The sequence below is a fragment of the Pelodiscus sinensis genome, chromosome 1 (assembly GCF_049634645.1).
Source record: "Pelodiscus sinensis isolate JC-2024 chromosome 1, ASM4963464v1, whole genome shotgun sequence".
Lineage (NCBI taxonomy): Eukaryota > Metazoa > Chordata > Testudines > Trionychidae > Pelodiscus > Pelodiscus sinensis.
In genome coordinates this window covers 240,978,945-241,003,651 of record NC_134711.1, presented here as the reverse complement: position 1 = coordinate 241,003,651, position 24,707 = coordinate 240,978,945, and the positions used below count along the sequence as shown (strand labels likewise).

At 41.5% G+C, this 24,707-nt stretch overlaps 1 protein-coding gene across 5 annotated transcripts in view; it reads left to right on the top strand.

Moving 5' to 3' along the window:
• The window catches only part of MYO16 (myosin XVI), a 517,195-nt gene that overhangs the window by 379,321 nt on the left and 113,167 nt on the right, over positions 1-24,707 (top strand). For all 5 annotated transcript variants that reach the window (XM_075918615.1, XM_075918625.1, XM_075918604.1 and 2 more), the window contains exons 22-23: positions 5,604-5,756; positions 6,314-6,514. In XM_075918615.1, the coding sequence (XP_075774730.1) occupies positions 5,604-5,756; positions 6,314-6,514 (354 nt within the window). The remainder of the gene's footprint in view (positions 1-5,603; positions 5,757-6,313; positions 6,515-24,707) is intronic.

The following is a 24,707-nucleotide window of genomic DNA, read 5'->3' as shown; positions in this document are numbered from 1 at the left end:
TGCAATTGCGGATGACTACATTACCCCTGCTAGTTCGAACATACCCTAAGGAGGAAAACAGTTCAAGAGAGGAAAACAGTTCAAGACATACCCTAAGGAGGAAAACAGTTCAAGAGAGTTGGCAGTTTTTCAAAAAGACATTATTAAGGGTGTAAGAGCAAACTATCCCTCTGTGTAGGAACGATAGGAAGTATGGTGAAAAAGTCTATACAAAAGTGGAAACTAGGTCAAATTACAAAGGATGAATATATACAAACAACACGTGTACAGAGACAAAATTAGGAAAGCCAATTCACAAAATGAAATTAATCTCTCTAGAGACATAAAGAATAACAAGATAACATTCTACAAATATATTACAAACCCAAGCAAGACCATGGATAGGACAGTTATTTAGTGAAGGGACAAATACTCTGCCATGATAATGCCTCAGTTGGAGTATTGTGACCAATTCTGGATGCAACATTTCAGGAAAAAGATATATGAATTGGAGAAAGTCCAGAGAAGAGCAACAAAAGTGATTCAAGGTCTAGAAAACATGATAAATAAGGGAAGATTGAAAAATGGGTGTGTTTAGTCTGGAGAAGAAAACACTGAGGGAGGACATGATACCAATTTTTAAATACATAAAAGATTGTTACTAGGAAGAAAGAGAAAAATTGTTCTCCTTAAGCTCTGAGGATAGGACAAGAAACAGTGGTCTTAAATAACAGCAACGGTAGTTTAGGTTGGATGGTAGGAAAAATTTGCTTGCTATCCAAATGGTTAAGCACTGAAATAAATTGCCCTGTTACTGGAGATTTTTAAGAGGATGTTAGGCTATGCCTACACTATATGATCTGTTGGAAAAAGGTACACAAATTGCACTCCACGATTTGCATACCTTTTTCCAATAGTTTTTTAGGAAGAAGCTTTTTCAAAATTTGGCCCATCTACACTGAGCAACATTTCGGAAAATTTCCTCTTTCAGAAGAAACCTTCTTCTTCGTGAAAGGAGGAAGACAGGGCTTCTGAAAGAGCATGTCTGCTCTTCCACACAAAAAAAGTGGGCTGGGGTGTATGAAGGACTCAGGGCAGGGAGGTTGATGGTGTATGATGGGCTCAGGACACAGATTTGCAGTGTGTGGATGGTGCAGGAGTGTTGTAGCAGAAGACTGAGGATATGGGGGTGCAAGAGTTTGGGGATGTGAGAGGCTCAGAACAGGGTGTTCCAGTGTATGATAGGCTCAAATTTGGGGTCGAGGGGGTGTACAGGAGTGTTATGATGCTGCGACTAGATGGGGGCTTGGCCCCAGTTGGAGCTTGTTGGCCAGGCTTCATTTTTAAATAAAATATTATGTCAAACACAAACAATTTCAGCATTGTCTTTATTTGAGGCGGCGGAGAACCTGTTTTGAGTCAGGGGTCACTAACCCATAGGATAGTCAGTCAGGGCCACACAAGTGAGATGCAAAAAAACAACTGCTCCAAACACCCCCTGCCCCCCAAAGCCTCACTAATGTGGCCCCAACTGTTCTCGTGGGGGCAGAGGACAGGGTCCTAGGGCAGGGTGCTGGTGAGTCCTGGGGCAGGGTGCTGGTGGGTGCTGGGGCAGGGTGCTGGTGGGGACAAGGGACAGGGGACATTGTGCTGGTGGCAGTAGCGGATGCAGTGCTGGGTCAGGTAGCAGGGTGCTGGGTCAAGGTGCTGGTGGGTGCTGGGGCAGGGGACAGTGTTCTGGTGGGGGTAGTGGATGCGGTGCTGGGTCAGGTAGCAGGGTGCTGAGTCAATGTGCTGGTGGGTGCTGGGGAAGAGACAGGGTGCCAGTGGGGGCAGAGGTAGGTGGCAGGGTGCTGGGGCAGAGGCAGGTGGCAGGGTGCTGGGGCAGAGAGCAGGAAAAAAAAGTCCTGGGTGCGTGCCTCCTCCTGGGACTCCTCCTGCCCCCCACAAGAAGGCAGCAGGAGAAGGAAGTGCCCAGCGTGCACCTCCTCCCAGGACTCCTACTCCCTTCCCCCCACACGGAGGAAGCCAGCAGGGAAAGGAAGTCCCCGGTGTGCCATATATCTGGCTTCAGGAAATGCGACGAGTGATTGGGGGAGGAGGGAACAGCCTGTGCACTTCCTGAAACCCCAGAAGTGGTGAGCAGCTACAGGACTGTCCCCCCACCCTGAAGGAAGCTGGCGCTATCCCCATTGTCGCTGAAGGTAGCATCAGTGGGAAGCTTCTTCTTGGGTATGGGGAGAATGGGAGAGCTAGGGGAGGGCCAAACGCCTCTCAATTGACTTGTTGAGCCCTCCTGATCAACCAGTTGATCATGATCGACGGATTGGTGACGACGGCTGTAAGAGTATGTCTACACTGTGCGGCCACCCTGTATCTTAACAAGCTACCCCATGTGTTAACAAGCCTCCTGTTATTTCAAAATACTTTTCAAAATAACAGGCATGCTATTTTGGCATCCCTGTGTAAAGTTAAGAGATATCTTGAAATAGTGCATTATTTTGAAATTTGGCACTGTATAGATGCACCAAATTTCAAAATGAGCTATTTCAAAATAGAATCAAAATAAGATACACAATTTGCATAACGCAAATTGAGTATCTTATTTTGACTTTAGGGTGCTGTGTAGATGCACCCTAAGAGACATATTGGGAAAGTAGGGGGCATGACTACCATGCCCTGCATTTATAACAATCACTGGTTGGCCTAATAGTCTGTTGGCAGCAAGTATCATAGGCCAATGTAATATAGAGGAGCCTTTGGACTGCTCTCAGTTCTACTAACATGAGTATGGTGGAAAACCATGGCTGAAAACTAGAATTGGACATTTTTTTTTTGCCTAAAAGTGCAGTTTTGAAGGTGACAAAAATATTTACAATTTGAGAAGAATTCAGCAATTAATTTTGGCCAAATAAAAAAATTAGGAAAAAACATTGAAAAGTCAAAACTCTTTATTTTTTATATTTTGTAAATTACCTATTTTGATGTCTTATTTCTAAATGAACCATTTTGAATCACAATGTTGATTCATTCAAACCAAAGTCTTTTTTTTTTTTTAATTTTCACTTTGGTAACAAAAACTAAAAAAAAAAAATCAGTTTCCATTCTAAATAAACTGATATTTCCTGAGTTAATTATTCACTTAGGTCTAGCCCCATCTGCTCACTTGCAGAAGCCTGCCTCCTTTCTCTTATGTTTCTGCTTCCAATGCTCATTGGAGTTATTTGAGTCAGATTTTACTCTGTGTGCTTCCTGTTTCTCACAGTTGAATGCATCTATAGCAATCTGAGCTTGCTTCTTGATATGTATCCAATTGAACTTACTTTCCTTTTTGATTTTTTTAGCAGAATCCACTCTCATAAATTCAGGTCTGAGGATCTGAATGGCACATTTCTACTTATATGCCTTACAGTTGAAAATTGAACTGTTGCTGTAGCATGCTACAATGTATTAATCATTACAATTCACATTGCAGTGTACTGTTTTCCTCTAATAACCTCCTTTGTTCTGTGGATATATGGAAAGTCTTCACAGCATAGTATGTTGATTTTTTTTTATTCACTCCAGCATTGTAAATCAGACATTTTCAAGATGTGACTTAGATTTTCCCATCCACCAACTCAAATTGTATTGTCTAGTAATTTTTTGCATAGTCATTAGTTTTAATATTTCATTTGTTTAATTCTTTTCTGAAGGAATGCATATCATAAAATAAGCTTAAATTCATGTCAAGTTTTTTAACAAATTAACTTTTTGTAAAATTTATTTGGGTAAAATTAAATGGAATTTGATCAAATTTGTGCACCTGACACAAATTTATCTCATGACCTCAAATCAGATACTCTCTTAAACAAAGACTGATTCTTTTTATGTTATAGCTGTCTCTTGAAGTAATAATATTTTTCTGGAAAAAGGGTTCTATAATTGGAATTAGAATTCTGAAAATGAAAGTCAAAGCATAATTCCCAAATTTTATATTTAAAAGTATCTTTTCCTAAATACATTGCTTCTTTTTGTAATTCAGTCTTCTAGTTTCTATATTAAGTGTTTGAGAAAAAGATATGAAATTGATTAATTTTGGGAAATATCACTTTAAAATAGATGTTTACCTTTATGACTTCATTTTGTATTATTCTGTATTTGGATATGTGTTCAGTTGATGCCTATGTTCTTTACAAAATTGATTTTTGTTTTGGTTTGGGGGGGTTTATTGGTCATACTACTCTGCTTCACTAAAAGTGATTGCAAGCAGATTGCATTAGTGTGAGATTTTAAAGTATAAAAGTTTCACTGAAATGCCCATTATTTGAAGGTTTTTTTACTAATCATAGTGGTAAACCATGTACATTTTAAGACTAAAATACATATTTTAGTCATTACAAAAATTGATTGATTGATTGATTAGTTGGTTAGAACCATTTTTATGTCCTTTATTTCATTATCGAACAGTTTCTAGCTAAAATAATCATGTGACTAAGGTCCAATCTGAAAAGAGATTGGATTCATTCAGTTTTTAATTTTTCCTTATAATTCACTTGTTCCAACCCCTTACTTTCTTGGTATTGTTTTATATAATCGTTATAACTTTTCCCCACTTAATTTGAATAAAATATTTTAAGAATCATTCTTGTTATTGAATATTTACTCTTCAACAGACTGATATCTTTACTTTAAAAAAAGGCTTGTAAAATAATTCTCTCTCAATTGCATTTTATTTAAAAATGGGTTCTTAGCTAGACAAATTGCAAAATTGTGTGTACTTTCTGCAGAAAATAATGTGGGGTTTTGTTTTTTGTTTGCTTTTGTCAGAAAAGAGTACACTTTAAACCAAAATGTTCCATTTTCTGCCAAATCCAAACATTTTCAGCTGGAAACCAACACATTTGCCCCGTCGGAATTACAGTTTGTCTGCCTCATGTCCCTATTCTCCACTAGAGTCTGGCCTCTCAAGCCAGGCTTCATCTACCTTAGTAAATGGTTGCCATTGGTGTCTTATTGTATACTACCTCCTCTCAGCAAGAGATGAGACTGTGCAGTTTAGTGGTGTTTAAAGTAAAATTTGTGTAACTACCTGAATAAGTGGAATTACTGGAGATTACTGGAGCATATCTGAGAATATTGGTAAAATTTGGACTAATATTTAGAATTCACAAAATAAATAGAGAACTATATCCTATCAATTTAATACAGGTTGAACCTCTCTAGTTCAGCACCTTTGGGACCTGATCGGTGCCAAACCAGAGAATTTGATGCTTGTTAGGCTCTTACAAGGCATTTTGGAGTAAATTAGACTAAATAATAGCACAGAGAGACAGGATGCATGGCTTTAAACAAATGTTATGGGATCACAAGAAACTTAGCCACACCCATGGTTAGTGGACATCTGGCTTACCAACTAAAATCATGCCAGGTCACGGATGTTGCCAGACAAGAGAGTGCCAGACTAGAGAAATTCAACCTGTAGTAATAATAGCTAGAATATACATTTCCCCAGTGGCTTCATAATCTTTGGTTTATCAATTTGTCATCAAGTTTGATATTAGACACAGTGTAAAGCCTGTACTGATGAATTATTTTGTAAATTTCCAGTACTCATTTTGCTTTTTTTTTTTTTTTAACAATAGCTGTGTGTCAACATGGTCAACGAGAAAATACACCAGTATATCAGTGAAGTGCTTTTTTTACAAGAGCAAGCAGAATGTGTACAGGAGGGAGTTACTATGGAAACAACATATTCTCCTGGTGACCATACAGAAGTCTTGGATTTTTTCTTTCAGGTAGTTTTCAAACCCATTTATACAGCATTTACATTTCTACACATACTATGTGTGTCAGGCTAACAAAAATTTGGATATCAGTTTCTGATTTAAGTGTCTAAAGAAAAGGTGAGAGGTACAAGGGACTCATAAAAGGAGGCCTCTATCATTGCTCTGTGCACCAGTACATAGGAAAGGGTTTGGGAGAGGTTGACTCACTATACTGATCCATTTGCCCCCACACGTAGGGGTTCTAAAGCAGACCCTAGATACTACTGCAAAATTCTGGCTCCTGTTGAGACCATGGAGATATCATCTGTCCTTGGAAATGACTTTTGAAGCATGAAATAGCATAATCCCTTGTAATTTTCTTAGGAGATTAGTGACCATCACAATTTTTGAGTAAATCAAATATGAATCTTTGTACTTTTTTGTAGATGACCATCTGATGTGTTTGGCAGATTTTCACTAAACACAATTCTGCTTAATAAAAAAGACATTTTAGTGTAAATGGAAGAATTGTATTTTGCCTATGAGTAAAAGCAGAGAAATTTAAGCACCTCCATTTTTCCTTTTAGAAGCCATCAGGTTTTTTGGCAATGCTGGATGAAGAAAGCCAATCCATTTGGTCTGTTGAACAGAATCTTTCTAAACGCCTTCAGTCTTACGTGGAAACCTCAGACACAAGTGCTGTATATTTTTCCGCAAAAGATGGAAATGGTAATGTTGCACCAAAGGATCAGAGTCCCAACTTCACTATTATGCATTACGCTGGAAGGGTAAGTGAGGAGAGGAAAGTAAGTAATTAATAATATATGGCTAAGGAAAAGGGAAATAAGATCTAAAGGGATTCCTCAAAGTTTCTGAACTAATAACTTCTGATAGCTAACAGAAAGAGCTGAGTCCATGATAAACTATTCACTTTATTGGACAATACATTGTTAGAAAGAATCTAACATCTCAAAATTCAAAGGCTCATAAATAAATTATTTAGTTTATACTCCTTCCTCACTGGCCAGGGGTAGACATCACCATGTCACACAAGGGACACTTAATAATATTACTGCGCTTAGTGATGGACTTCGGGAGGAGGCGATTATGTCATTCAGTCATTTAATCCATAAAATAGCACACACAATTTTCCACAATGAAAAAAACAGTAACCTAGCTACTACTACTAAATTCAGCTCATATAGTTAATGAAAAATGCATGTATACATACTGTATATGATATGACATTAGAAATGAAAATGAGGTTGATTTGGGATTTTACATGGTACTTATATCATTTAAACATATTTGGTACCCTGAGCAATGATAACATTTATAAACCCTGAGCAAAACCCCATTTGGTCTTTTTCACTCATCCCATTACAAAGGCGCAGATGTTATTGCTGTCTACCCAACGTTGTAGAAAGTCCTATGAGCGAAACATGGAAAGATGGGGTCAGTTTACACCGAGGGCTGAAGGAGGACTCCCAAAGTGCATTCATTAACACTTGAAATACATGAAAGTAAATACATTAGAGAGATAAGAAGGTGTAAGACAGACAACTTAATGAGAAGCTCCAGAAAATAAGACCCAGAGGGAGTAATGGTAGAGGGAATCATAGAGAGGCCAAAGGGGCTGGTAGAGGGAGTGGACAGAGAACTACGGTAGAGGGAGAGTTGTTGCAGGGTTGACCCAGTCTTCTGCATCTCCCCGTGTGTCAAAACACTGATTGCTACCGCTATAGGAGGGAACAATAGAACACAATTTCCTGAAGAATGAATGACTTGAGGACAGTTTCCTGAAGAGATCCAGAATTCCTGGCCAATGGACTGGAAGTTGGGTCAGTGCTGGGGTGGAGAGGGAGAACAGAGGCAGCATGTGGAGCTGCTCTGCCTCTGCAGAGACTCTCCACAGCATGCAGAGATGCTGGGGATGGGGAGAATAGCTTGTGGAGATCCAGGGATCTCTCTGAGATGAGAGAGCCTGTGATAAAAATTATGAAGTCTGTGGCCTATGGATCTCATAATTTTTGCCACAGGCACCTGTGTCTTTGTATGGACACTTTTCAGATCCATGATGATTGGTAGGAGCACTATGAGAATTTCTTGGCCCAAGAGAAGTTCTGAAAATCCTCACCAAGTTGCACCAAGCTAAAAAAGGGAGGGGTTTCTGGTGAAAAATTCACCAAAATATTGTGCTTTTTTAAAATTTCAAAACTTTTTTACCAGCTCTCCAGATGCTCAAAAAAAGGGCAAATATTTGGCAATTTTTGTGAAAAATTCATCACGTTTTCCCTAACAAAAAATTATAATTTGGAAAGTTATGACTGGCAGTGAAATCCTGTACACTTTCTCCCCTTTTTTACATTAATTCTCTTTACCCATTCTCTTCTTTTATTTTTGTCTGCATGCTGTTCCTTTGGCCCTCTCGCCAAACAACCAAAATCAGATGCTTTTTTTAAAAAAAGTGCAGGTACCATTCTTAGTGTAGGAAAATGACTTTTCTCTTTTCACTGATATGGGAAATACATTTTATACACCTTTATTATTTCTTTTGGTGCTTAATATGGCACAGTACAAGATGCTGACAGATATGTCCAATAGGATATTGGCCCAAAGGAAATTTCAAAAATCCTTCTTCAGGCTCATTCTGGTTTACTCTTGAGGGTCTGAGGATTTTCAGTTTAGAAAAGAGGAGACTGGGGGGGGGGGGGGGGTATGATAGAGGTCTATAAAATCATGAGTGATGTGGAGAGGGCCGGTAAAGAAAAGTTATTTATTAGTTCCCTAAATAGAAGAACTAGACGACACCAAATGAAATTAATGGATAGCAGGTTTAAAACAAATAAAAGAAAGTTCTTCTTCACACAGTGTGTAGTCAACCTGTGGAACTCCTTGCCAGAGGAGGCTGAGAAGGCTAGGACTATAACAGAGTTTAAAGAGAAGCTAGATAACTTCATGGAGGTTAGGACCATAAAAGGCTGTTAGCCAGGGGATAAAATGGTGTCCTTGGCCTCTGTTTGTCAGAGGCTGGAGAGAGATGGCAGGAGACAAATCACTTGATCATTGTCTTCGGTCCACCCTCTCCGGGGCACCTGGTGCTGGCCACTGTCGGCAGACAGGATACTGGGCTAGAAGGACCTTTGGTCTGACCCAGTACGGCCGTTCTTATGTTCTTATGTTCTTTATGTTCTTATGTGCTCTGAATGTAGTGTATAGAATCAGTGGTTTAAACCCTATAGTCATTATCTAGTCAAAACTCCAAATAAAGTCATCATGTAAGGATACAGAATAAGAATTGCAGGATTTGGTTCTTATGTCTAATTAGATTGGCCTTTTCTCTCTCTCCGATATAAGTCAAAGATCAACATTTAAGCTACATGAGTGTATAGTATGTGTGCATGTGCGTGCAGGGGTGTGTGTGGGGGGGGAGGGTGTTAAATAAGGCAATTGGTCTAGGTTCTTTCCTTTTCAGGCAGGGAGAAGACAGGAGAGATAAGCATGGGAAACAGGCAAGTTGATCAATGATGAAGACTGATCACAATCTCAATTTCACTATAATTGGTACAGTCTGGTTAACTGGGATATCTAATTACGGTACTTAATTACAAATGATGTTGAGCAGACAATTGTTACAAAGTACACGTTATACTGCGTGCATACACGCACATGCCAAGAGAAATGAAGCTTGTCAACAACAATGCATAGCACATAACTCTTTCAAACAAAGTTAATGGCTTCACTACTCTTCATCATACCCCACGAAGTTCAAGCAACATTCTTCTGCAGTGCTGCTCAGTGTAGTAAACATATTAGACTTAGATAGGTAGGTAGATTGTGTGCCAGGATGTTCTATTGCAATGATAAATTTGTATCAGAATAGGGCTAGAATGCTGCTGCACCCCAGAACAATATGCAAGTTGGCATGAAAGAGCAGCAGTGAAGCAGTTAAGGAATGAAAATTAAACTCCTAACAAAAACAATAAGCACATTGAAAAAGCACACGGCGGGCTGGGGGAGGGAGGAATGTGCTTGTGGTATCCTCTTACAAAACATTCAGTAGGGCCATTAATTAAGATCAAAGCCTCAGGTACCAAATTCCAAAACTTAGGACTTGAGTGGTAAATGGTATACCTTTCATTAATTTGTGTTTTGCCCTTAGAATTTCATTTTATAAAGAGACTTCTGGTTTAACCTTTCCTCAGCAATGTTAATTATGTTTTATTTAAATTATGAACAGTAAGCCAGCAGCTCTGTGGTGTAAATTCCCATAGTTCCATTAAAGTCAGTAGAGATACTCTAGTGTAAACCAGATTAAGAATTGTCTTGGTATGTACAAGGTTTGATAGGCTCTTGACAGGATCGTGACTTGAGGCTCTTGTTTTGCAAAGATAGAAAGATCCTTTTGAAAAACTTGCCTATTTGAATAGTGATTGAGCATCTTTCAAAAAGACATTTCCCTTTTTCATTTATCATGGGATCATTGTATCATCACAGGATGTCATTTCTAATAACAAGAATAGTTTGTTGAATAAATAAATATGTAAATGCAGATTTTCCCATATTAACATAGCTGAACAGGTTCATTTTAAAAATAGACAACTCTCTCTTTCGCCCCCTCCCGAAATAGCCCCCAAGGAATTTTTAAGGGATTTTACTTGTGCTGATGCTGTCCTTAAGCTTGCGCTATTACAGAATTTGAGGTACAAATTGCTAGCAAATCAGAACTTTATATTTATGAAGTTTTATTGGCAATACAAAATAAAAATGTCATACAAAAAGTATCAGTATAGTCTGGCAGATTTAGATAGCCATTGCTAAAATGTGCAATTAAATATAACTGAAGGAAATGAAAGGTAACACCTCATTGACTGTGGAGATCCTGACATTTAAAACAAAAGGGCCTGATTCTGTTTTCATGTATATCAATTATACTCTGATGAAACTCCCTTAACATCAATAAAGTTTCTCATTATTGACATTAGACTCCTAGGAAAATGTATGACTGGTACAAAGATGTTTGATAATTGGATATGGAGATTTCAATCTCTAAGATTGTCCATTTAAATTCAGTCAGTCTAATGTGTCTAGAATGATTGTATGTTTAATAAGGCACTTTCACACTGCAGGGAAAAAGTCGAATTAAGATACACAACTTCAGCTATGTCAAATGTGCAGTTGAAGTTGAAATAGCTTACTTCGGCTTTTGGCACCGTCTACACAACAGGAAGTTGAAGGAAGAATGCTCTTCTTTTGACTTCCCTTATGCCTTATGAAATGAGGGTTACAGGAGTCAGAGTAAGAAGTCCTCCAGCTTTATATTATTTCAAAATAATGGCTTGCTGTGTAGACGCACATTTTGTTCTTCCAAAATAATGCCCTTACAGTGGATGCAAATTTTCTGTTAAACAGTAGAGGGCAGATATCCTGATTTCCTCAGGTAGCTAAAAATTAATTTTCCCACGTATTTCTTAATAAGTTTAAAATGGCTTTTCCATTTTTTATCACATGGCAGCCCCATTGCTAGTAAACCCTTATTCCACTCAACTGACAGTGTTTTATATGACAGGACTACATACAAGCTATGTAGAATACAGAAGTTACTGTTGTCGATTTTTAAGTGCAACCCTTCTGCCAGTAGCAATGGACAGCAGTTAGATGTGGGTTCAATATCTTGGGGGTGTTATATTGAAGGATATAACTATGTTGCACATCTTGACCCTGCAACCAGGCAGATGGAAACATTTCACTCTACTCACTGGACACCTCTGAAAGGCTATTCTTCCTCTCTCAGAAGCACTGAGCCTGAGGTAGAAAGGGTTTAATAAAAATAACCTAGCATTAATCGAAGCAAAACAGCACGTGCAGTATCCATGTTATAAAAGCATGAGCATAAGAGTCTGCTGGGCAATGTTCTTTGCTTGAGGTTTTTTAGTCCAACTCCCTATTTCTTGTAGTATGCCCCCCTTAAAGCCCCACTCAGAGTTGGGTTTGGTCAGCACAGACTCAGAGTTCACAGGTATACCTACATGAATTCTCTTCTCATTATTCTTGCAGGGGCAAATGCCACTATGCTCCCTCTTTCCACCAGTCATCCCACCAACCACCTGCCCTCCTGTTTGCTGTTCCTGCTAGCCACCCCAACAGCAGCTTGTTCACTGCTCCCAATGGCTGCCCCCACTGGGCAGCTGCTTAGTGATTTTAGCTCTATGCAGGCTTGGTAAAAACATAGTCCTGCTTCAGGTGATGGAGCATTTTAAAAATAACAAATAAGACTCCTAATGAAATCTATTTAGCTCTATTCTTGGATCTGTGGGGACACACAGGTCAAACCAGTCTTGCAGCAACACTTGAGGGCATACAGTCTGCTGATTGGGAATCACGTCCTCCTCTCTTTCATGGGGCTCCAATGTTTGAGCATTTGTCCATCTGGGGTTCTTTAAATTGAGAGTGGCTTCCTTCTTTGGGACAGGTTACGCACAGTCTTTCTTTTCTCTGTTCCGACAATAATTACAAACATTGGTGATCATATTTCACTATCTCTGCATTTAGTAATAACATAATCTGTGATGCAATCCCAGTCAAGTTGATTACAGTGAACAAAACACCACTCCATCAGCTGAATATCTAGCAAATCTAAGCAAAATAGTGTCCAGGAGCAACTGTATTTACATAAAAACACCCAGGCTACGTCTAGACAGGCATGATTTTCCGCAAATGCTTTTAACGGAAAAGTTTTCCGTTAAAAGCATTTGCGGACAAGAGCGTCTAGATTGGCATGGATGCTTTTCCGCAAAAAGTGCTTTTGCGGAAAAGCGTCCGTGCCAATCTAGACGCACTTTTGCGCAAAAAAGCCCCGATCGCCATTTTTTGCGCAAAACAAATCTGAGCTGTCTACACTGGCCTTTTTGCACAAAAGCTTTGCGCAAAAGGACTTTTGCCCAAATGGGAGCAGCATAGTATTTCCGCAAGAAGAACTGATTTCAGACAGTAGGAAGTCAGTGTTCTTGTGGAAATTCAAGTGGCCAGTGTAGACAGCTGGCAAGTTTTCCGCAAAAGCAACTGCTTGCCAGTCTAGACACAGCCCATGTGTCTCTTTCCACCTCTCAGATAGCTGTCAGGGAAGCATTCATAAGATATTCCACTCTGTGTTCAAATTCTCTATTCTGTCATCATCAAAAGGCAGCCTATTGCTGGTAAAGCCTTACTCCACTCAACTGTCAGGATTTTATAAACTTAAAAAACAACAAATAGTCATGCAGCATCTTAGGGTACATCTACACAGCGAGACTATTTCAGGATACTGGAGGTATTCCAGAATAGCTACCCCACGTCTTTTGAAAGCACCCACTATTTCGAGATAGGTCTCAAAATAGCAGACGCACTATTTTGGGATAACTATAACCCTTGGTCCATGAGGATTAAGGGATGTCTCAAAATAGTGTGTTATTTCAAAATTGGGTGCTTTGTGGACACACCAAATTTCAAAATACATTATTTCAAAATTCAATCAAAATAAGATACGCAATTTGTGTAGCACAAATTGTGTATCTTATTTTGAGTTTCGGGTGCTGTGTAGTTGCATCCCTAGAGACTAACAAAAATGTGGATGATATCATGAGCTTTTGTAGGCACAACCCACTTCTTCAGATGAATGTAGTAAGGGATCCAGGGTACAAATAAATAGCAGAGAAAGACGGGGTACGGAGGGAAAGAGAAGGAAAAATATTGTCAATTAGAGATAGGCATCTATAAAAGCTATGGAGAATTTGAGTAGAATACAGAGGTTGCTGTTGTAGATTTGTAAGTATCACATCTGTATACTTTTTCAGCTGTCTTTAACAAATATTTCTTGTCCTCTTCACTTCAGGAATCAATATACGTGCCTTAATCAGTCAACTTCTGAACTGAAGTCTTTGTTTCTTCCAGTATGTTTTCCATGTATTCTCTGACTGATACAAGAATAGCTTCTATTGCTGGACAAAGATCTGCTGTTGTTGCAGATTCCTGTATGGCATCGTCTAAGGACCCAAGTGGTTTCAAGAATAGACTCACAAAAGCATCAAAAGTAGTCTTCGCCGCTCTGGGCGCTACTGGACCAACCCGGCAGCACCCCAGCTGCTCTGCCCCAGGCATCCCCAAGTCAGCTGCTGCTGAAACTGACCAGTGGCTGACTACAGGAATCCCCTGCCCTGGGCTTCCTGGAATCAGCCGCTGATCAGTTTCAGCAGCAGCTGACTTGGGGATGCCTGGGGTTCTTAAGTTGAATCTGTATGTAAGTCAGCACAGGCATCCAGATTCAGCCGCTGTGGAAACTGATCAGTTTCAGCAGCGGCTGAATCTGGACGCCAGTTCCGACTTACATACAGATTCAACTTAAGAACAAACCTACAGTCCCTATCTTGTACGTAACCTGGGGACTGCCTGTATTTCAAAATAACAGCCCTTATTTCGAAATAACTTTCCTAGCATCTACACAGCCAAACCGCTATTTCAAAATAAATTCGAAATAGCGGAGCGCTTATTTTGAGTTTGGTAAATCTCATTCTATGAGGAATAATGCCAAATTCGAAATAGCTATTTCGAAATAAGTGCTGTGTAGACACTTATTTCAAATTAGGGAGTGTCCAGCCTTCCCAGGGTGCGCTGGTGGCCACTCCAGCCTCAACCAAGAACACTGCTCTCCCTCCCACCATCCCCGGAGCCCGTAAAGGGATAGACTCTGGCCACAGTGCCTGTGCCAACTCCAAGCCTGCCAGGCCAGAACCAGCAGTCACTGCCCTGACCCAGTGGCCCCAAAACATGAGCCAGCAAGCCACTGGCAGCCTCCACCGTTCCCAAGGAACAGTCTGCCAGCTCCCGGGAGCCTGCCAGGGGCTGGAGGAGGTGGGTGCCTTCCTGGTCCAGGGTGGAGATCATGGACCTTATTCAGGTTTGGGGGGGATGCCCCTAATGTCCATGTTCTCTGTACTAGATGGAGAAACGTGGCTGTCTATGGCAGGATAGCTGCAAGCCTGGCCACCAAAGGCCACATGCAAACCCAGGAGCAGGTTTGCATGAAAATCAAGTTGGTCTGGTGAGACCCCCACCTTGAACCCTGAACTTCCCCTTTCCCTTCCCCTTCTTCCTCTTGCTTCCAGCTCCCTCCTTCCAGGTTTCCCCTTCTCCTCTCCCACCCTCTCTTCTTCCCTCTCCCGCCTCCTTTCCCCAGTCTCACCAGAGTTTCATTCTCTCCCCCCGAGTTTTGTAAATAAAGAGAGTTTGTGTTCATGAAAAAACATGTATTTTATTTGACATCAGGAAGGGGCGTTAGGGATGGGTAAATGGAAGGACGTGAGGGAGGAATGAGGCACAAGCCCCCAGTGGGGCAGACCAGGGGGGCACTTAGTGCTTCTCAGGTGGAAGCTCTCCCACAGGGCCTCCTGGATACTGACAGCCCCCCGATGGATCTCCCAGATGACCATTTTTAAATGCCAGCTAGTTCGGACTCCGTGCCGCACGGCTACACGCGGCACGGACTAGCTAGTTCGGATTAGGCTTTTAATCCGAACTAGCTGTACGTCTCGTGGAACATAGAAGCCTAATCCGAACTAGCTTGTCCATGCCGCGTGTAGCCGCGTGGCACGGAGTCCGAACTTGCCGGCATTTAAAAATGGCGCCGGCCGGCTTCATGCAAATGAAGCCCGGGAAATTCAAATCTCGGGCTTCATTTGCAACTGTGGATTACTACATTACCCCCGCTAGTTCAAACTAGCGGGGTAGTGTAGACATACCCTAACCTAGGCCTCCCCCATTGCAACTTGAGAGCATTCTCCTCATTCTTGAGAGCATTGCTCCTCATTCTGTCATGCATCTAACCAATCAGTTTAGCTTCATTTGCTAGTCTTGGTAAGAAGCGGTGTCCGAATTCAAGATTATATACCTAATAATGGCCTTCAGTTTGTACTGTATGGTGTCTCTTGTTTAAATACGAAGTGACAAACCATGTTTGTTTACACAAACTGTGTTGTCTGGCCAGCATTCTTAATAGCCTCATTAAGTACTTCTGAATTTGGCTTTGCCAGTGACTGGCTTATAAGGTTTTCTTTCAGAGACTTGTTGTTTTGCAGCCTTTTCACATAAGTTGTCAGCATTGGTTTGCTGATCAGTTTGGCAAACCAAGCTCCTCCACTTTTGCTATATAAATCCACTAGCAGATTTACCGAGCATTGCTAAGGTCCTTAACTCAATTAATTATTTAAAAATAAAAGGAAAATGTACATGTTTTATTGAAATGATTGCATTTTTTTGAAAAATACAGTGCTATTTTTATGAAGTTAATTTAAATAATTTTTGTAAATAGGAATTTCATCAAATACATTTTTGTCTTCATCCCTATAAACTTATCATTTGGAAGAGCTATAGTCAATTTGGTTTCCAAGATCATTGGAAGTTTTCAAACTTTAAGCATTGATTTAGATGTGCCAAAACAGAGCACTACTCTAAATTTCTCTCGTTTATCTCTTTTCTGTTTGGTTTAGTGAGAACCAATCTTATTTCAGTTTCATCCTGTTTTTCTTGCTAATCTTGGTTCAGTCTCTTTTAGCTTTCACTCCATTATGTCAATTCTGAGGATTGTTCTTGATTTGGTGATTTTGTCTCTTTTCTGTTTGGTTTTATGAGAAGCAATCCCCTTCCAGAGTAGAGTTTCTCTGGGGTTTAATTGTGCAATTGAAGAGAACACCATAGCATCTTTACATAGGTCTCTTTGTTCTAGGATATTATTTAGCACTTAGTACCACAGAATGTAAATGATTAAAAGAGTAAAAACAGAACAATAAGGTCTTTTGTGGGCTTTTGGACTTGATTTTTTGGGGGGGGTTTTTTTGGAACAGTGGGAGAAATACATGATGTTGAGTGTTAGAATTTATTTAAAAAAATCAATTCTGGTGGCAACCTTTATCAAAAGGTTGTTTTATTCCTTGCCATGAACTACCACAAAGATAGGGCTTAGTCTGATCTTTTTTGGAAAGGAGTTGTACAGCTGGGTTCTTGCTTCTGAGAATGCTTTATTCCCAGTATCTAATACTCAGAACCTGGTTGTATTCAGCTGCATTTTTCACTGAAATACATAGTTGTCTTGAGGCATCATGGAGGAAAAAGCAGCCTCTAAAGTAGCTGTGCCGTACTACATACTCTGAACAGTAAATGCTGTGTTACCTTGCTCTCTACCAGATATAAACTCTATGAAGTGGAATTGCTGATCTTCATTGAAATTTTGGTTTGTAATCTGGTTGGGACAAGGGCAGCAGGCTCCCTCACTGGCTGTGCATGACTCTCAGAGGCAGCAACATGTCCCTGCTGTTTCTAGGCAGAGGAATGGTCACAAGGTTTCGGTGTGCTGCTCCTGTCCCACCCTGAGCACTGGGTCTGAAGCTCCCATTGGCTGGAATTGCAGCCAGTGGAAGCTGCAGATCCAGCGACATGTCACCACTTGTGCCCGAGCTGAGCACTGCCCATATCTGGTATCCCAAAGCCTCTCCCATGTTCATAGGTGGCAAGTTATATGGGCTTGTGGTGCCCATGCTCCAGCAATATTCAGAGCCGGGGGCCATGCTCCACCAATATTTGGAGCTGGGTCTCTCCCCCAGCCCTGCCTGGAGTGGGCCCTGGCCCCCACCTGCCATCCCCCTCCCCCCGTGCATCCTTTTCTCCCCCCCCCCCCCAGCCCCAGAGCATCCCCCCTGGCACCGAAGTGTCCCTGCCAGAATGAAAGCTGCGCATGTGCAGCATGCTGAAACACTGCGCAACAGCTGAGAGGGGAGACGCACGGGCGGAACTTTAAAACCGCATGGCCCAGAGTTGCACTGCGTGACCCAGCTCCAGGCCTGGCAAGTGGTCTGTTGCCCCAGAAGCAGCTGGGGCCTGATCACAGACTCCAGCGCTGCAAACTAGAAGGAAAAAGGTGGGGTGGAGAAGGGATGGGATGGGGAGGGGAAAAAATAGGGGGAAGGAGTGAGAGAGGAAGGGGCTTGTGCTGAGGGGAGGGAGGCAGGTCAGGAGAAGAAAGGGGAAGGTACCAAGGGACCGGATGGAGGAGAGACAAATGCCAAGCGGCCAAGTGGAGACTGAGGAAAAGGGCAGGAAGGGAGGTGTCAGTGGGAGGGGGACAGGGTGATGCTGGAAGAGGAGACGGTAAGGGCACTGGGGGCTAGAGGAAGAGGGGGAGGTGCTGGGAGAAGGCTTGAAAGAAGGGGTGGGCATGAGGAAGGCGGGGATGGAGCAAGTCATGTGTGAGGGCACAGGGGCATGAGGGGAACAGGAGGCAGAAGGTGGTGAGGGGGTGGACATCAGGAAAAAAGAGGGCAAAGGGGGCAGGGGCAGTGAGGGAATGGGGAGGCACCAGGAGGGTGCAGGGGAAAGGGAAGATGCAGGTGCCAGGGGATTCTGGGGGGTGAAGCAGAAGAGCAGACACCTGCAGGGGAAGGACCAACACCAGAGGAGAGAGGCAGGGCAGGTGTGTAAAGGGACATTTTAGGAGAGGGGATGAGGAGGGGTAGCTCACATGAGCAGAGGGGGGTTACTGGAGGAGTGGGCACAGGGGGGAGAGAAGGGCTGGTGGAGGGGGCAGATCTCAGGAAGGCTGAGGGAAGTGAGAAGGGCAAGAGTCAGGACAGCAGAGGAGGGTGAGAGGTTGGGGGCCAGCAGGCACCGGAGGAGCTGATGGAGCAAGGGGAGGAGACATGGAAACAGAGGGAAAAGGTAAAGGTTTATAAGATATTTATTAATAACTTGGGTGCCACAGTGGCACATCCAAACAAGTTAAATATTTTTTCTTACAATAGTGATATTGTGCAATAAAGGGAAACTGTTAAACATTTATGGTTTCCAGTCCATTTTTACATTATTTAATAAAATATATATTGGCTCACAGTGTGGGGGAGACACTAGACCACCAAAATTCTGGGCACCACCAAAAATTATACAAACCTGCCACCCCTGCCCATGTTGCAACACACTGCTCCAAGTCCCCTCCTGCACACAAACTCCCTCCCAGAACCTGAACCCCACAATCCCTCCAGTACCCCCAACCTGCCATCCTGGGCCCCACCCGCAACTGGAGCCTTCATCCCTTCTTGCTCTCACCCTCCTGCTCCAACCAGGTTTCCCCTCTTGCATCATGAACCCTCATTTCGGGCCCCACCCCAGAGCCAGTACCCTCTCCCACACCCTATTGCCCTGCTGCAGATTGGAGTCAGTGTTCTCTGTGAGCTGTGCACTTGTCAGCCTCTCAAGAGAGATTCAAATGCCACCCACCTGATGAACAGAGAGCCCACAGTTGGGGTTTTTGTTTCTGCTAGTTGTACACAATTCACAGATGCCTCAGTATACATAAAGGCTACGTCTACACTGGCATGATTTTCTGGAAATGCTTTTAACGGAAAAAGTTTTCCGTTAAAGTCTTTCCAGAAAAGCGCATCTAGATTGGCAGGACGCTTTTCCGGAAAAGCACTTTTTCTGGAAAATCGTCCGTGGCCAATCTAGACGCGCGTTTCCGCAAAGAAAGCCCCGATCGTCATTTTCGCGATCGGGGCTTTTTTGCGGAAAACACTACTGTGCTGTCTACACTGGCCCTTTTCCGGAACAGTTTTCCGGAAAAAGACTTTTGCCCGAACGGGAGCAACATAGTTTTTCCGGAAAAGCACTGATGATTTTACATTAGATTGTTAGTGCTTTTCCAGAAATTCAGGCGGCCAGTGTAAACAGCTGGCAAGCTTTCCGGAAAAGCGGCTGATTTTACCGGAATAACTTGCCAGTGTAGACAAGGCCAAAATGTATTCTGCACATGGATGGAAAAAGTCTGCACATGGAAGGAAAAGATTAGAGGGAACATTTCCTAGATCCTCCTCCCACACTTTGAACTCTTAGTTAACCACATTTTTTACTAACCAGAACCCCTCATTTCCCCAACATGCTGGATAACAAAATGGTTACTGTATATGTATGGCTGAACCTAATCTATATTTTGATTTATTTAATAAATGCATTGCGCCATGTGATGGAATTGTACCAGTACAGTGAAATATAGAATTTTGGGATACTTACTTAATTCAGAACATTAACGTCAACTCTTTGGCTCCTACATGCCATCATGGTTTCTCATTAATTATTTTACTGCGTTGTTAGCCTTGCTGATGGAAGTGATTTTTTTTTTTTTGTTAAGGAAAAGGACAGTATTCCATCACTGAACTTTTGCCAGGGCTCAAAATATCTCTTTTATTATAACAAGGGTGTTAAGGTACCTGTAAGTAAATCTGAAATATATCATTCTAGTACTAAGCTAACAGCCACATCTTTAAACAATAGACATTTAATGTACTGACTGAGAGATTCTATCTATGTTAGCCACGTTATCTGAACAATTTGGCATTATAACTCAAGCTTTATACAGTTTAAATTTACACACACATTAAGAGATTTGATAGACTCCTTGACATTATATGCCTTGCCAGTTTTGACCTGCAGTGTTGTAATAAACTGATCAGCCCAAAAGACCAGCTTCTTTGCTCTTTAAAGCTGTTTACATAATGTCCTGTAAGTGCAGATCAATATCCGTTCAATTTCCCAACTATGTATGTGTCAAAAATACCTCTCTCAACTGTCAACTCACCTTCACCAACAGGAGCTTTGTGTGAGACAATTTTACAACCCAGGCAGACTCTGAAACTGAACCTTAAATCAAAAGACGAAAGAGATGGATTAATCAATAGGGAAGCTTTTATTTTCTTTATCTTGTTTCAGGCTGAATCTCCAGACATAATAATCACATCAGTGTACTCTAAACTATACCTAAGCCACAAAAGGTTATTTGACAGAGGTATTCTCTTTTACAGAGAGAAGTTAGGTTCATTTACAGATCTTCCTTTAAAAAGAAAACAATAACAACAAAAAATCTAGCCAACACTTCTTTTTCACTAGATTTGCCTCTTCATCGTCTATTATTTCTATCAGCGTATTAGAGTAAATATATGAAGAATGTTCATTTAAAAAGGGTTAGGTTCTAGAAAGAAAACTAAAGAGATTGAAAGGTTCAAACTTGTAAGTGATCTTATTGTTTCATCAAAGACTTGATACTCCTTTTATCTACATCTTTATGTTCTGGCAAGAATGTACAAAAAAAAAATACCAATGAGAGCTCATCACATTGATATTTGCACTCAAAGGGTGCATTTAAATTATACAAAATGATAAATATATTTTTACTTATAACCAAATTTAAACTTTTAACTGAAGATGAAGACTAGTTTCTTAACTGTCTTGCAGAGTATCATGGTGAGAAGCCTTATCAGCATAAAATGTTAAATTAATTTTATATCATGTGCATAACCCACCACAAAAATGTAATAGTATCCAAACAATACAGAATATATTTATTTTTATTACACAATAGCTCAACTAAAGGATTTATCTGGCATTTTCTGGGTTCTTATGGTGGCTCAGGGTAGGGAGTGGAGGGTTGAGGCAATCAGTAGGGAGCTGGGATGTGGGGGGGGGGGTCAGAGAAGGAGATGGGAGGTACATGACTCATGGCTGGGGTCTGGGAGATGCAGGACTCATAGCATGGGATGGTGGTGCAGAACTCAGCAGGGCTGGAAGCTGCAGGAGAGGAGACTCAGGGCAGAGGATGGAAGGTGTGAGGGGCTGAGGGAAGGAGTGGGGGTGCAAGAATCAGGACAAAGGGTGGAGGAGTGTCTCAGAACAGGGACATGACAGGTGGCATGGGGGGGCTTACTGGAGCCCCCATCTTGGCAAGGGTGGAGCTGCTATGGTGCCAGCACCTTCAGGGAGGGGGTGGGGGGACTAAGGTTCTTGGGAACCAGGACACCAGCAGCTCCTCCCAGGGGGCTATGGCTGCACTGCCTAGTCCCACCCCCCCAGCTGGCAGTTCTTGGCAGGGGGCCTGCCCAGCTGCCAACCTGCCTGGCTCCCCTAGTGGCTTCTCACAGGAAGGACAGGGCTGGGATGCCCAGCAGTCCTGTTTGGTGGCTCCTGGCAGGAGGGGGTGCTGTCTGGCTCTCCTGGCCAGCCATAGTGTCAGCCCCCCCAGCAGTTCCTCATGGGGAGGGTGAACTGGAGCTGGGTTGCCTGTCCCTGGGAAGTGGCAGACCAGTGGCTCCTCCTGAGAGGGACCAGGACTATGCTGCCCAGGCCCCGACAGAGGTAGAACGAGATGTAATGGTAGTTTGAATTAGAAAGCCTAATTTGAACTACCTACTCCGTGCCGCGTGTAGCCACGGGCACGGAGTCCGAACTACCAGGGATTTAAAAATGGCGGCGCCCGGCAAGATGCAAATGAAGCCCGGGATATTTAAATCCCGGGCTTCATTTGCAACTTCAATTGACTACATTAACCACCCTAGTTCGAACTAGGGTGGTAGTATAGACATACCCAGAGAGAGAGAGAGAGCACACCAGGTATTACTTTTTAACTGATTTGAATGCAGATGCACTTTGAGCCAGATGAAAGTTCAAATCCTGATCATTCTTTTCCAGATGTCTTTGGGGTCTAAATCCATTAAAAGCCTGAGGCATAAATTAAAATATGTACTTTCCCTGAATTTTAAGGGTATTTATGGCCTATCATTGATTCTGCGGTACTAAAAATAGTGAAAACAATTATGGGTAGATTAACCAGTTTGTAGAACAAAAAGGAAAAAAAACCCTTCCCCTTTGTACTTAATCCTTTACAATATAAACTCAACCCAATATTTCTTTTGACTGCAACAAGATGTCATGTGGTACTGTGCATATGCCTGTTTTTTACTTTATATTGTGTTAGCACACAACGGACCCAAAGAAGATCTCATACCCATTACGCTATGTGCTATTCAAATACACAGGAAGATATAGTCCCTGCTCTAAAGAGGACAGTCTAATTTGAAATAAGATGCAACAAGCAATCATAATAAACAGTAGAACGAAAGGTGGGCGAGGAGGTTAGGGTTTATGATAATAGGAGTGTTCAATCACATAGGCTAGCATGTGCACATCTTGATGGTTCTCAGTAATTTACAATTCTTTTTTTTAAATAGCTGTCTGTGACCATCATTCAATGTAGTCCTTCCTTGTAGCCATCACAGCAGAACTGGGCATTGAGGAAGGGATATGAAGAAGGAGAGGGAGAGAATTTTTGGATTACTCTATGGTTATTTCATGCATTAGGAATGACAAGAATGTGTAGAGATTTATGAGAGAAGTGGACAAATTGACATTCAAGGTTAGCAACACTGTCCAAATGGATGGCTGGCAAAAAGCTGGCAAAAAAGTAGAACTTCTTTTTACTTATGAACTGATGATATCTGAACTAGAACTACTGTGACATAATACGTGTGAAGTGCCACAAGACCACTGTTACAAACTCACTCTTTCATGAGCAGAAGCACTGACTTAAGTTACCAGGTCAGGAAGGAAAAGTGTGGGTATATCTAGACAGCAATAAAAAATCGGTGGAAACAAATCTAAGAGCCCAGGTCAGCTAACTCAGGCATGCAGGGCTCTCCTGTGGGGTTAACAATAGTAGTGTAGACATGCAGGCTTTGCCTGGAGGGTGGGCTCTGAAATCTGGCAAGGAAAAGGAGATGTGTTCCCTCCAAACTGTGTGCTTAGGTGGTCATGCACGAGAGATTCATGTGCCACCCAGCTGATTAACAGAACACCCACTGCCAGCCAGAGCCTCTGTGCATGTATCAACATTTATTCCACAAATGGATGAAAAAAAAATTAGAGGGAACATTGGTGGGGGAGGGAGTATCAGAGCCCTGCATGCTAACTAAGCCCAAATGTCTACACTTCTATTTTTAGCCCTGCAAGCCTGAGTTAGTAGAGTAGACTTTGAGTCTCGTTATTGAAGGGATTTTTTTCTGCATATACCCTGTAAGGGAGGATGGTAATTTCATCATAAATAGGTTTCCTAATAATTGTTTTATGTACTACTGGTAATATGAGGGATGTCTTATCTTTTGAAAAACCAACATTTAGTACTGCATTATTTCAGCGTACCCCAGGTTCCCTAATTTTTTCATGTCAGATTAGATATATAACCACGATTTATTATCTCCACCTGCTTTACTGATAGTAACTCTCATAATTTAGTTAAAGCCTAAGATTCTCAATTAAGCAACAATGTTATGGATTTGTAAAATAAATTCTATTAATTATTTTTTCCTGTAGATATATGGTGGACCATTTACTTTAAGTACACGAACAGCATTTAATAGTGTACTTAAATTATACTAATAGCGTAGAAAATATGCTGCCTCTTTGTAAGAGATGCCATTAGAGAATTACATAATATTTCATCTGTCATAAAAAAAAAGAAATGGCATGCAGTTCTATTGTCAGGCCTTTTCTATGACAGATGTCATATTAATTATATGTCAAATGATGCAATTAACATAACATGTTATGAAGATCCAAGTCATATAATCTTTTTTCATGAGTAATGAAGCATTCAAGAATTGTCAGATGATCTAATCGAAGCAACATATTTTACTGATCAGTATTATTAATCTTAATTGTATATTTATGACCATAGTTTATTACTAAATATACGTAGAAAAGGGATAACATTTTCAAAAGTGCCTAAGTACCATAAGAGCCTACATTCCTTCGAATGACACTGGGAGTGAGACCCTAACTCTGTGCAAAATCGAAAATGGGACTAAAGCTTACAAGTCACTTAGGCACTTTTGAAAATTGTACCCAACGTGAATTGTTAATGCAGGCCTTGCTTGCAGCCTTAGTCATGCAGTCTTAGTCATGGTGTGGCATCTACTTACAATTGTTATATATGAGATAAATTTTTTTAGCATATTTAACATACATCTAATGTGTGATGAAGTATTAAAATAGCGTGCTTTGTAGATGCACTCTGAGTTTCGTGTCCAGGAAGATTTCAGTTCTGTGGTCCTATGGGGTAATAAATTATAGTAGAGTCCTGTT